General features: G+C 33.6%; 1 protein-coding gene across 4 annotated transcripts in view; it reads right to left on the minus strand.

Moving 5' to 3' along the window:
• The window catches only part of MTREX (Mtr4 exosome RNA helicase), a 131,603-nt gene that overhangs the window by 10,023 nt on the left and 106,269 nt on the right, over window positions 1–15,311 (minus strand). For all 4 annotated transcript variants that reach the window (XM_073236288.1, XM_017641047.3, XM_037022312.2 and 1 more), the window contains 4 exons: window positions 11,119–11,282; window positions 7,189–7,294; window positions 3,938–3,994; window positions 2,441–2,603 (listed from right to left, as the gene is read on the minus strand). In XM_073236288.1, the coding sequence (XP_073092389.1) occupies window positions 2,441–2,603; window positions 3,938–3,994; window positions 7,189–7,294; window positions 11,119–11,282 (490 nt within the window). The remainder of the gene's footprint in view (window positions 1–2,440; window positions 2,604–3,937; window positions 3,995–7,188; window positions 7,295–11,118; window positions 11,283–15,311) is intronic.

Raw genomic sequence — 15,311 nt, forward strand, 5'->3', positions numbered from 1 at the left:
GAACAAATAGTTCAAAAATTCATATGGGAACACCAAAGACCCCGAATAGCCAAAACAATTCTGAGAAAGAAGAATAAAGTGGGGGGGGATCTCATTCCCCAACTTCAAGCTCTACTACAAAGCCATAGTAATCAAGTCAATTTGGTACTGGCACAAGAACAGAGCCACAGACCAAGTGGAACAGATTAGAGACTCCAGACATTAACCCAAACATATACGGTCAACTAATATTCGATAAAAGAGCCATGGACTTACAAAGGGGAAATGACAATCTCTTCAACAGATGGTGCTGGCAAAACTGGACAGCTACATGTAAGAGAATGAAACTGGATCACTGTCTAACCCCATACACAAAAGTAAATTCAAAATGGATCAAAGACCTGAATGTAAGTCATGAAACCATAAAACTCTTAGAAAAAAACATAGGCAAAAATCTCTTGGACATAAACATTAGCGACTTCTTTATGAACATATCTCCCTGGGCAAGGAAAACAAAAGCAAAAATGAACAAGTGGAACTATATTAAGCTGAAAAGCTTCTGTACAGCAAAGGACACCATCAATAGAACAAAAAGGTACCCTACAGTATGGGAGAATATATTTGTAAATGACAGATCCAATAAAGGCTTGACATCCAAAATATATAAAGAGCTCATGCACCTCAACAAACAAAAAGCAAATAAACCAATTAAAAAATGGGCAGAGGAGCTAAACAGTTTTCCAAAGAAGAAATTCAGATGGCCAACAGACACATGAAAAGATGCTCCACATCGTTAGTTATCAGAGAAATGCAAATTAAAACCACAATGAGATATCACCTCACACCAGTAAGGATGGCTACCATCCAAAAGACAAACAACAACAAATGTTGGCGAGGTTGTGGAGAAAGGGGAACCCTCCTACACTGCTAGTGGGAATGTAAATTAGTTCAACCATTGTGGAAAGCAATATGGAGGTTCCTCAAAATGCTCAAAATAGACTTACCATTTGACCCAGGAATTCCACTTCTAGGAATTTACCCTAAGGATGCAGCACTCCAGTTTGAAAAAGACAGATGCACCCCTATGTTTATCGCAGCACTATTTACAATAGCCAAGAAATGGAAGCAACCTAAGTGTCCATCAGTAGATGAATGGATAAAGAAGATGTGGTACATATACACAATGGAATATTATTCAGCCATAAGAAGAAAACAAACCCTACAATTTGCAAAAACATGGATGGAGCTAAAGGGTATTATACTCAGTGAAATAAGCCAAGCGGAGAAAGACAAATACCAAATGATTTCACTCATCTGTGGAGTGTGAGAACAAAAGAAAAACTGAAGGAACAAAACAGCAGCAGAATCACAGAACCCAAGAATGGACTAACAGTTACCAAAGGGAAAGAGACTGGGGAGGATGGGAGGGATAAGAGCAGGGAAGAAGAAAGGGAGTATTATGATTAGCATGTGTAATGTGGGGGGTGGGGGAAAGGGGAGGACTCTGCAACAGAGAGAAGACAAGTAGTGATTCTACACATCTTCCTATGCTGATGGACAGTGACTGTAATGGGGTTTCTGGGGGGGACTTGGGGTAGAGGAGAGCCTAGTAAACATAATGTTTTTCATGTAATTGTAGATTAATGATAACAAAAATTTTTTAAAAAAGTAAAAAAAAAAAAAAGCATATACTACTGATGTGTTAAAAAACTTTTTTCTCAAAACAGGCCTGTAATAATGGTATTTAAAATATTATAATAATTTCTCTGACGTCCAAGATCATTTATTTTAATTTTTAATGAAGTTCAATGTGAATATTTAATTTAATAAATAGAATTTACCATGTATGTACACAAGCCACTCTTTCTACAATTGATCTAAATATGGTCTTTAAGTTCTGTGCTTTTTTTTCTTCCTTCACTTATAATCTTAATAATTATAATTCACTCATAATTACTCCTTTGTTCCCTCTGCCTTTACTTTTTCATTTAGAAATGTTCTCTTAAAATTCTGCTCATTTACCTGATTAGTACTGAAGTAACAGTCTGACTGAAGCCAAGTTTGTTATTAGAAATGCATGGTGGACAGTATTTTCAGCTCTACTTTTTTAACTGAGTTATAAACAGTAAACCAGTAAGTTATTATAAGAGAAGAACATCAAAAAGTAAAAATACCCACACAAGTACAACTTAACTGGATCAACTGTTTATCTGTTATGGCAAAGACCCTGGCAGAGGATTATAAACTGTTAAAATAGTTTTCCAAGAAGTTTATAATGTACAGGCTATACATTTTAACTAATACAAAGGATTTGTGGAGAATAGTTTTGATTTACATAGGCAGAAGATTCCATTTTATTATCAAAAAATAAAACCAGTATATTAGTCTTGCTTTGTTAAAGCAATGTCAAATATATTTCTTATATAAGAAAGAAATACATGTATACAAAATTTAACCATACCTTCAAAGACATCTGTCATTTTGCAGATATGGGCAAATGTAGCTCCAGTTGCCCAAGTATATACTACGTCCATTAGGTGAGGTTTGAATGAGCTTAGGTAAGTTTCCTCATCAATTTCCAATTTGGCTTCTGCTGAAACTTTTGCAATTCTTTTAGCACATTCCTTTGGAAATAAAAGATACACTTAAAATTTCTTACTTATTATTGCCCACATAACTTCCTCCTTTAGATTTCCAAAGCGAGTATTCCACAAGATCCCTTTTTCTTTTTAGGTAATATGCTTGAAGTTGGATATTCTGCTTCTAAGTAGCCACAGTGCCTTTTCCATTGCTAAGTGATCAAAGTTTCCCATTACATTGAACTAAGAAAAAGATATCAAGAGTGTGATTTTCAGAAAGTTATATTTTTCCTACAGAATAAACAAAAACTCTTTATTAAAATTATTCAACCCTAGCATTTGACTAATCTGTCTCATTAACAAGACAACAATAACAAAACATATTTAGAGAAACACAAATGTTATTGCAAAATGATGCTCTTATCCCAACAATGCTTTAAAATTTTTAAATCTTTTAATATTTTCTTTTCCCCACAATGAGAAATTTAGATTCATTCTTTTCTCCTTGGTAATCTAAAAGGTCAAAAATGCCTAGGTCTATAAAGACTTCCCTTGTTTTGGAAACTTAAATTTCTTAGTAATATTAAAGAGATCTTAAGTGTTCCATTGAAGAGGCCTTTTCACTATTAACATTGCATTCCTCTTACAATATCTTACACTGATTTTTCCCTGTCTTTCTGTCTAATGTTGAGAAGGCAGATAAAATTTGTTCATCCCATGAAAATAATAAAAGATACAACTTGATTATTATAAGCTACTGTGGCTTTGAGGACCCAGTTCGATAACTCATTTCTCAGGATAAAAGACATTTTTTTTTTGAGAGGGCATCTCTCATATTTATTGATCAAATGTTAACAGTTAACAACAATAAAATTCTGTACAGGGGACTCAATGCACAATCATTAATCCACCCCAGGTCTAATTCTCATCAGTCTGGATCTTCTGAAGCACAACGAACAAGTTCTTACATGGTGTACAAAAAAGACATTTTTAAACTTTGTTGTAAACTAGAATGGAAAAATGCACAAAAGATTAAGTTCACTAAATCCTATTCCATTAAGATGCTGTTCTTATTATCAAGGAAAATTATGCTGGCACTGAACTGCTGATATAGCATATCTACATTATGCAGTGTTGAATCTGCACTCACAGCAACTCTATAGAATTATGATATGGGGGAGGGGGAAAAGTGTTTAATTTTAAAATAAAAATCACAAATGATGTTATCAAATAGCATGAAATGCCATGACTAACATCAGATGACATATTTAGTCCTGGAGAAAGCTATCTCTGGAATGATAAATACTATGATTAGACTGTCAAAATGCTTATTTTACAATACACTAATTCATAAAATAGGTAGTTTGAAAAAATCGTACCTGCATTTGGCGAAGTGGTCCTGCTAATTGCTCTGTTAATTTAGGCAACTCACTAGACTATAAAAGACGAGGAAGATTAGATGTAAAAACTCACGTTTGAACTATTGTATTATCTACCTTAACAAACAAAATGAAGCTCTCATGATATCCATTAATGTCAAACTATTAAGACTTTAGTCATTAGCATTTAGTTTCTAACCACCTCTTAATTTATGTAAGCAAAATCACCACTCCTCTCATCCTAAATTATAATATTCTGTTCTTATATTTCAAGAGGAAAATATACTTAGACATTTTCAGTGCGCTAAACTAGCTATTTTTCATGACCATCAATGGAACTGAGGGAGAGCAAATATTATAAACATGTATAGTAGTTTAGTTACATCAGAATTATAAACTGTTTTACCACAGTTTGACTTTGAAACAGTTCTGGCCTCTACACAACTCTTAATCTGTGGAAACTGAAAATTTGAGATAAAGAACACTAACAGTAATAACTTCAATTTTTATTTTACCAGACATTTCTATCTCCCTAACAAAGTATAAGACAGCAAAAGTTGAATGTGAGTCTCAGTGTTCTTAATATTGCCTTCCCACCATTAAAAAGTTTGTCAATTTCTCAATTAGAATTACAGGTATTTTAGGTCTGCTACTAACCAGGCAATTAACCTGGACAAATTGCTTGAATTTTGTGTTGATTTCTTACCTTGTCAAAGAGACAAAAATAGGTCACATCTTCAAAAATTTATAGGCTTATGATTAGAATACATTATTTGTGAACAAATTTTGACAAAAGTAGACTTACTGTACAAAAAGTAATTATATGTGTGGGACAGAATTTAAAGTAATGATAGGTACATTTTTTAAAAGGCAATTTACAGGTTAGTTGCAATAGATACACCTTTATTTTAAGCATCGGTATTTATATAGGACTTGGTTTTGTTTTTGTACCATGTATATATATGTAGGTTATGTAATAAATTATGAACCAGGTTCTACATGATCCCTATTAAAATCAATGATGAAAAAGCAAAATGAAAAGCAGAATGAACTCAGTATTTCAGTTCAGTAGTGAAAAGAACACAAATGTCTAAATGTCTTTCATACTATGTCCACTCCTGGTCAAGAGTTACTGATGGCTTCCTCTCTGCTGGTCACTGTAAGTAAGTACAAGGCACTTGTCCTGATATAAATAAGTGTGATTCTACCAATGCTCTCCTCACAGGTATGTGCAGTTTATTCCTTCATCTCTCCTTCACGTCTCAATTCAAATGTCACTCGATTGGTTAGGCCTTTTCTAATCACCTTACTTAAAACAGTAACCTCTTTCCCCAATGATTTCTACCACTTCCTCTGCTTCACTTTTCTCCAAAACCCTCATCATCATTTGACATAATTTGTATATACTTTATTTCTGTTATCTTCATCCACTAGCACGTTAAGTATCACGAAAGCCAAAAATTTTGCACTCTCTCTAGTGCCCAGGTCAGTGCATTGCACACAGTGAGTGCTTAGTATCTATGGTTACTTGATATTTATAAGCACTGTATGTAATCTTAAGTTACTTTTAATAATACAAAAAATGTGGGGGAAGTTTTTGAAAGAATACATTTAAAAAAAGAAGTTAGTGTATCAAGCAGATTTTATTATATTTCCAAGTATCTTACTTTCTGGCTAGAAAACGTTCTTTTAGAAATATCAACAAATTTCCATGTGACTTTTAGCACAATTTGCCATCTTCGTGTTGAAAGAGACCAACACAAAAATTGATGACACCACATATAACACATATTACTGAACATATCTTAACCACATATAGTGACATCTTGTCCCAAGATTTAAGAGTGGTGGTTTGGTCAGGCCCAACTCCTCTGAAGAGGCAATGTACTTGGCTTCCAGAGAACAGTATTTTTGTAGTGCCACATTAAAAAAAAAAGAACAATGCAAAAAATTAGCCATAGACAAAATATGACGCAGGCAAAAGACCACCAATCACCAATCTCTAACCTTAGCTCTGTTCAAAGAAAATATGACAAATATTTTTAACCACTATCTTGGAAATTAATGTAGTAAAATTTTGAGTTAAACATATTATTTAGCGAAGTAATGCATTCCTCATGTGCAAATTATTTCATAGATGCACAGCAGGCATTTTCAGAAGAGCATAAATTTGGATTAATGTCCTATTTGTTATCATTGGCACTACAGCAGCAATTCTAATCAGTAGTCTAATCTCTCAGGGAACTGAGAGAAAAGCACCTACCTACTTCAAAAGTAATGTATTTGATCTGATTAATAAATAAGGAAATAGTTAACAGTTAAACAGATCAATGGCAGAACTGAAAAAAGAATGTCTTACACAATTTAAAAGTTAAACTAAGTGTATATGGTAAAAAGTTCTTCTAAAAATTCAGTTAGCAATATTAAATTATTTTTAGAAGGCAACAATGTCCTTGTCTCCTCATTCTTGTCTATTTCATCACAATGAATAAAGGTTTAGATTTGAAATGTAAAACATACATTTTACTTTTAAAACAAATAATATTGGTTGTACATATGAACCCAATATAATATTGTGTATCATCTAAATTTCAATAAAAAATGAAAAAAAATTTAAAAAGGAAAACAAATCATACTAGATTTTGGAGTAAAATACAAGGGTGATTAGTGTTCTTGTGGTGGTCCATCTGCACTTCATTTTTTAATTTAAGAGTTACTGAAAGTGACCTAATTACCCACATGGAAAGATTATAGCTAAACTTACGAGAATCTTACAGATACTACCTCAAACCTTGCCTATGAAAACTAGAACTTTACCACTAATAGGGTCAGCTGCTTCACAGTTATTCTCCAATATTGGCAAGGGGGATGGTTAATACAACCTCATTATTCCCTTTCATGTTTATTACTTTTGCCTAATTTTTACTTTCACTCATCTTTCTCTTCCTAGGACTGTCTCTGCAGGCCAGATCAAATAATGCATTAGGTTAGAGAATAAATTTAAAACTTAGAATCTGATTAATGATGACTGCTCTCAAATAAAATTCTACTTCACTTTCCTTTCTGATAATACGTATTTAATTATTTAGTTCTCTTAGTGTATCTGTGTTAAAGTTGCACTGTTTTCTAATTAATATTACCCCATAATATATAAAGTAGTATTTTTATAATTAAAAATATCCACAATAGTATTAAAATAATTACAGCATGCCAGAATTAATAAACAAGAAGTGCTAAATCTGTTAACTCACATTCTCTTGAAACACAAGGCAGCTTAGGAGTGCTGCAGCCTGTTCTGCAGACAGGTCATTGAAAAGGCCGTTAAACATCATTTCAGTCAGAAGGAGCTCATCAGCACTGTATTGCCACAAAAGAGAGTAAATCTCAAATGCCAGAGTTTAAAACACAAATGTGTACAGACATCTCCTTAAAACATAGCTTCTAATAAAATGCATTATTTGACCATGAGAAGTAATCAATGAAGAGTGACAAAGATTTATGTAACTAAGGAAATGACAAGTCTTTATGTTTACCAATAAATAAAAAATAAATGTAAAATAGGCATTTCATATGAAGATCCCATTCTAGCACATACCAAGATGCACAGAGTCCTTGAAATAAAGAACCCTTGAAATAAAGAATTTCTTAACTACCAACATAGCAGGAAAAAACTGTAACTACATTTTATTATCTGGCTCAAAGACCCTTTTAATTGTTCTTAAGTTATTTTACTTAATCATATTTAATTATAATTTATTATTTTACTTAATTATAATTCATAAAATAATTTTATAAAGTAATTATAAAACTTTAATGAAAAATTTGGATTAATATCCTATTTGTTATCATTGGCACTACAGCAGCAATTCTAATCAGTATCTAATCTCTCAGGGAACTGAAAAATTTTATTAGAAATCTTAATTAGGATGAGACCATAATAGACACATTTTATTCCATGGTTTCCCAGTGTTGAGAATATATATAACCAAGATGGGTAAAGGCCTTTGAGTGCAACAAACTGATGCTCATCAATTGTCATCCATCTATCTGGACTGTATTAATTTGGTAAATACAATTTCAGATTTCAAATACATTTCTGATGGGTACTAGTTCATCATTACTTCTGTTTCTTCTTGCACTTGCATTGGTAAAACATACTGACCCCAGATTTTAAATACATCTCTTTAAGTTTCTAGCATCTCTAAGGTTTCTCTTTTTCATCACCAAAATATATTATTTTTTAAAACGTTGACAAATCATATCATTGAAGAGAGGAAGGCCATCTTCTTTGCTCCACAATTGTGTGTTTTCACATTCAGATTTATATTATAAAGATTAAAATGATTAATCCAACAATTTTTTTCATCTCTTCACCATCTAGTTCTTACCTATTTTCCTTGTATTTATAACTGTCATCAGTAATTTGACAACTTAACCATATCAAGGAAAATTTAATGCACAAATCATACAAGATGAAAGACTGTTGTCCTAAGTCCTTTTAACAAAATGGGATAGTCCAAGTTCTTATTATAAAACATTACACAACTAAGTCCTTCCTGTTGAACAGAGAGGTGAGTACAATAAATAAGAATCTTAGAATTTTCTTTCTGTCCTTAGAAATTTATTACTCACTTACTGATTCTTGAGTTTGAGAATTCACCTAAAGCCTGAGATTTTGCTGTTAAAATTTCACCAGCATCACTTTGTGTAGAATACTTGTCTCCGTGTTATCTTCTGATTTGTGTAATAACTACAAAATATCTTTGTTATTATTCTCTTTGCCATCATGGATGGAAAACAAAAAGTTTTTAATTCTTAACTGTATTCAACAAAAGCTAAAAAAGACTACAAAAATGGTATCTCTAAAATTTTACGATCAAGGTTCCTTGATTATGAAAGTATGTTACATTTATAAAAGTGTTTAATGGACCCAATTCAGTAATTGTACAGGTGTTTAAGTTATTACAAAAAAAAACACAAAAACTGTCTCTTAATTTTTTGGAAGACTCCTAAAAAAGAATAAAGTCATAAACTATCAGTCTTTACAACAGTTATAGTTATAACTATTCAAGGATAAAGTAAAAAACTAAATTTTGGTTTCTAGGTAAACTGAGAGTTAAGTCAAGCAAAGAGGATGATACAAATAAGGGAAGACTATTTCAAGGAACTTAGAAGCAGACAAGAAAGATAATAATCACAGGACAGCTATCTGCAGCTTTTACAGGCAATTATGCAAAAAAGTTGAAGAGCCTAAAATCAGATTGGAGAAATTCTAAGCACATTTCAGAAATCTTGGAAAACATTCATGAATTTGCAGGCTATCGGTGGGAGTAGGGGAAAAGTCATGCTAAGGGAAAGAAACATCTATCGTGTGAGATGTGGCAACAGATGGACTAGAGGGGAAGGGCAAGACCATACTAAACTATGAAATTTATTCTAAAGGCAACAGGGAATCACTGAGACTTTTAAATAAAGAATGACAGGATAGGACTTGTGCTTTGGGAAGAACACTCTCAAAGTAAAGGATGAGTTGTAGAGACTGAAGATAGGAGGCAAGAAATAGGAAGGCTTTTAAAGTATTCTAGGCAAGAAATAATGAGCAATGCACATTACTCAGAGTGGGAACAGTTAAAAAGGTAGAGGAAATACTAAAGAAGATGAGGGAAGAGAGAGTGAAGGTAAGAAAGAAGTTTAGGATGACTTCCAAGTTTTTGCCTTTAGTGGTTGGGTCTTAACTGAGCAAGACAGAGGTCAGAGGAAGAAGCTAATTTTGGGGGAAAGATAATGTACTTTAATATGTGATATTCTTATCTCTATTTCTCTAAATATTCTATTTTAGAATAAAATCAATACCATTCTTCCAAATCTAAATCTGACTGCAGACAGCTAAGAGAAATTAATTTCTGTGCTGTTAAATACTACACAGTATCATGAAGAAATAATTCCAGTAACATTAATTTTGACATATGTTCAATAGAACAAGTGTTGTGGTCTAGTTTTAATCCTGGGTAAATTATTAACCTTATGATGCCTAGGTTTCTTTTATCGTAAAGTAGGAAAGCTGAACTTTAATTCTGAAGGAAAAACAGAAGTCCGTCAACCAAATTTAAATTGAGAAAAATGTATTCGGCTAGTATACTAACTTGAAAAAATAATTCTGAATTAGTTTGTGAGCATTTAAATATGAGATTTTATTTAAAATTCTGGACTTTTGGCTTTCCTAAATTGGAAAAATCTTCTATCACATTATGCAGTAATAACAACTTATTGGGGTTAGGTAGTCATTGCCCTCTCTTGGAGGTCAACAACTGTCCTATTCACGAGTCTCCTACTGGCCCCTGGAAGACATCTGAGTTCATAACATCTGAACAATGTATCAATTAAGGACAATATGAATTAAGTCTTCACCGGGAATGTCTGAAAACATACACAAGGCCAATAATTTTCTCTCTCTGTCCATGGTGAGGACATGAAAAACTGTTATAAAAATACCTTTTTTGGACTCATGGAGAATACTGGTTATGACTACTGACAAAATTAGACACAGCTTCAAGTTGCTGGCAATCACATGGGACACTGAGCCAGAACCATTCAGTGGGCTCTTCCTGAATTTCTAACCCACAGAAACCACCAGAGAGAATGAAATGACTTGTTACTTCAACAAGTCATTTAGTTTAAGGTCATTTGTAATGTGGCAAAAGTTTATCAGAACAGACAATAGCATATATCCAATTTTAAGCTGTGGCCAATAGTATGCTATGCTGCAATACTCTTATTTATTAGCCTAAAACTTTAATAAAATCTCCTGTACATATAAAACAGTACTGGTTAGTAAACTAAGTTTCAAGGTGGGAAAATGTTCATAATTGTAAAAAAGTATAAAAAATTGTATATAAACTAAGATTACAAATATGTAGAGGTCCCACAATACATTAAAATAAAGAAAGAGGAAATATTTCAAAATGTTAATGCATTCGTGTTAATTAGTGGGATCCAAAAACATTGTTTTAATTCTTCTTTTGTAATTTCTCAATTTCATGGTCAAAACTATTTAATATGGAAGATATATTGTACAAATTTTATATTTTTAAGAGTTCTTTTTTTCCAAAGGATTCATATCCCTCATATAAAAAACAGTATCCCATTTTAAAGTCAGTTTTCTAGAACAACCAGTTTTATACCTGCTTATCTCACAAGCCACTCGTCCTTTCATCTCTATGACATCAGAAGAAGTAGCAAATCCCAACCTCCGTAAAACACGTTTGCGACATTTGAGCTCATCCATTTGCAGGACAGTTCTTGCTTTCTTTAATTCTCGTTTTGCAGATTTAATATCTAGTGCAATCTAAGGCATATAAAAGTATAAAAGTACAGAGGGAATTAAATAAAAAAGTGAACAAAGTAAAATGGAATTTACTCATGAAATTACACAAAATTTTTTTTATAAGGACTCCTTACAACATACTTCTCTCTCAGAGCTTTAATTGGAGAAGGAGACACAGATGCTTCTTAGATACTGTTCCAAGATATTACACAGGGGAATGATGTATCTGAAGTTCCTAAATATTGGCAAAAATGGCACAGTCTATATGGAAAATTTTAAATGTCCATTTGAAAAATCTGAGGCAGAGCAGGGAGACTTAGGAGTTGCTAGACACTTCAGAAGTTGTGGAACAGAGCATGGCTTTTGCTTAAGTGACAACGAAGAAGGTCTAGAGGGAAGTAAGTGAGCTGGGTAGCCATCAGGTGGATGAGGTAGCCTGCAGGAGGCAGAAAAAGTCGGTGGCGAATTAGGTTAGGCTCTCCCAAGATAAGATTCATTTGACAATCATGCTCCTCAAGTAGCAATCAAAATCAACAAGGAATTGGAGGTAGCTGAGAAAACAGGGAAAGATGAGGGCATATTAATCTTATCTCTTGACTGCCTGTATTTCCCATGATGACCCGAAGTGCTTTCCTTTTCTTTGCCCTCAAATTATATCACAAACTGCTATGGCTTTAGCGAAGAGAATTAAGTCTTTATCCTATAAACAGAGATGAAAGCATAAAAGGGAAATGTATTCTGAGGTTGTTTTCTAGAGTAGAGGAGTTCTAAAATTCAGTCAGTAGATACTACATACTCAACTGTGACTTTTCAATTCACGAGTACAACAGTGTAAGAGCAAGAAAACACTGGGATCCTGAAGTGCAGGCCTGACAGTTCAAAAAAACACTGATAGAAGTTTAGGAATTGAGAAGCTGAAATTCAAAGACTCTGGAATTGTGGAGACTATTCAGCTTCAGATGAGGAGTACAAATGACAAAGACAATAGTGGGGTCAGCAGTGGTTGTTCACTTACAGCTAACTACATAACCATGTTTGGCAGTGCTTTACATTATTTCATTTAATTCTTACAGCAATCATATAAGGTAGGTTATTAATATTAAATATGGATTTTATAGAGATGAGAAAACTGATCAAGAAAGACTGATTATTAAGTAAACTGGTTAAGATCAGAGCTAGTGAGTGATAAAGATGGGGTTCAAACCCAGGCTATCAGACTCTAGAATCCAATCTTAGTGATTATTTCTACTGCTATTAACAAATGTGTTGTCAAAATTCTATGAGGATAATAAGCAATGCTTTTTATGCCAGACAAACTCTATGCTCCCTAGCATGACTTATTAGGCCTATCAGAAAAGAAAATTGCTTTCTAAAGTTTCTTTGATTGAGGAATGTGCATAGAAACAGAGTAAAAGAGTATGCTAAGCACTCAGAGGCATATAAAACTTATTAATTAGTAGAAGAGAGTCTACTATTTAAGGTTTTTTCCCCCTTATTGAAATGTATTTTGGATATATTGAGTTAAATAAAAACATTATTAAAATTAATCTCACCTCTTTTTACTTTTTGTTACTAAAGAATTTAAAATTTAAAATTACAATTTAAAATTAAAACGTGGCTAATAATCTATTTGATCCTATCATAGATTTTTGTCTACAGTTTAAAACAACGTAGATACCCATGTCTATAAATGCATGGATGTAAAGGTATAGGGGCTTTTCCCTGACAGAAGTGCCACCAGCTTCCTTTTCCACTGAATGCATTAAGACTTCTTTTCCAGAGAGTATAGATAGCTACCCCAAAATGGCTCATTTTTTAAAACGGCTATGTTGATTTCCATTGGGTAGACACATGTAATTCCTATCTAATTTTCTTCTGATGAAACAGTGAGGTAATTTATATTCATCTGCTTTTTCAAACAATGTTATAAGAACACACTTATACTGACTAACTTAAAGTTGCAAATCCTAGAGGCAGGAAAGCTGGGTCAGAGGGTACGGGCACTTAAAATTTTGACAGTTGAGGGGTCAGGTGTTGAAGGCTTCTTAGGCAGTGCTAAGGAGTGTGAAATTTATCCTGCAGTCACTAGGAGGCCATAAAAGACTTATTTTTTCCCTAAACTGTTACTCTTTGTGGATGTCTTTCATTAAAAATGCAATATAAGCACATTATAAACAACTGGCGGGGGGAGTAATAAAAAATTCCTACCATACTCTCATTTCTCAAACACAATCACTTAAGGGCTTTCCTTTTAGTCTTCCCCATGTATGTTGTTATTTTGCTAAATTGTAATCATAGTTCATATCAGTTTTTAGATCTTATGTTATTCATTCAATGCTCCTGCATAAGCATGTTCTATGAACTGGAGCTGTCATAACAAGTTTATTTACCCAGTCCCTCAGCCAAACATCAGGGCCTTTTTCCGTTACATCTGAGTAGCTTAGCTAATGCTCCTCTCTGTGGCTTCATACCACTTTCTTCGTGGATGCTCTCGTCACCATTCAACTAGGCTCAAGCCTCTGTGTTCCTGTGTTGTGGAACTGTTCAGGTTGACTCTCTGGTAACCCTGCAGAGTAAATGGAAGCTGGGAGGGAGCTGCTGCAATGGTCCTGATGGGAGAGGAGTAGGCCAGGATCACAACTCAGTACACCTGTAGAAGTTACTAAAGTTGTTTGTGTCTCAGTTTCCTCATCTTGAGAAGTACCTTCATGGTGGGCCAGAGGATGGTGTACTACATGTTCACTGAGAAAACAGCTGCCTGTGCCCCGCATGGCATAGGGTACATCATGTTAGCTCACAAAAAGCTAGAAAAAGAGTGCTCTAGATCTGTGAACTAAATATATTACTCTATTAAGCCGAGAAGTTTCTACCCACATGTGTATTCAATATGCTAGGCATCTATTTTAAAAAGACAGATTACTATGGGATATGGCACAGTACAAACAAGCTAAAATAAAATGACTGACCTTGAGAGCTTAAATGTAACTCATGAGATAGGAAGACAAACATGATAGAAATGGTATGTGATAAAGTTGAAAAAGCACAATAGCAAGGAGTTATAAGCTTCAAGGAGGAAGTGATATTTGTATAGTCCAAAAGATCTACCTGAGGAGATGTGGATAGCGAGTGGAAAGGGATGCGTTCACTTAAAAAAGCTTTTTCTGAATTCTGTATTCAGAATAGCTATAAGAAAGCATCAGTTAGAAATTACAGCTAATTACCCTAAAAAACAACTACTACAACTTCATAGTACTAGAATGGCTAGAATCAAAGACACAGACAATAAGGGCTGGTGAGGATATGGAGAAATTGGAATGTTCATAAATTGCTGGTGAGAATGTAAAGTGGTATACTTTGGGAAACAGCTTGACAGTTTCTAAAATAACCAGAATTTCTATATGACCCAACAATTGTTCAATTCCACCCAAAAGAAATGAAAACACATATCTATCCACATGAAAACGTATACACAAATTTTCATAGCAGCATTATTCATAAATATCCAGAAAGTGGAAAAACCCCAGTGTCCATCATCTGATGAATGCTTAAATAAAATGTGGTATATATACATACAAAGGAACATTTTCATCTATAAAAAGGAATAAAGTACTAATTCATGCTACAATATAGATGAACCCTGAAGACATTATGCTACTAGTAGAAGGAGGCAGACACAAGAAGCCACATATTATATGACTTTACTTATGTGAAATCACCAGAACAGACAAATCCACAAAGGCAGAAAACAGATTTGTAGTTACCAGGGGCTGGTGGGTGGGGGAAAATGGGGAATAACTGACAATTGGTATTAGATTTCTTTTTGGGGTGATGAAAATGTTTGGGAATTAGTGGAATGGTTGCAGCATATGTGAGTATACTAAAAGGGTAAAATTTTATGCTACGTGACTTATATCTCATACAAAAAAAAAACCCCTAAAAGCCAACAAATACCAAACTATAGCAAAATAACCTTCATCTGTCTTCCTGATAAGTTGATAGTTTACTTAAAAGATAGCTAGATATTTTCCTGTTTTACCTGATGAAACCAAC

This window comes from Manis javanica, chromosome 1, assembly GCF_040802235.1.
Source record: "Manis javanica isolate MJ-LG chromosome 1, MJ_LKY, whole genome shotgun sequence".
NCBI lineage: Eukaryota > Metazoa > Chordata > Mammalia > Pholidota > Manidae > Manis > Manis javanica.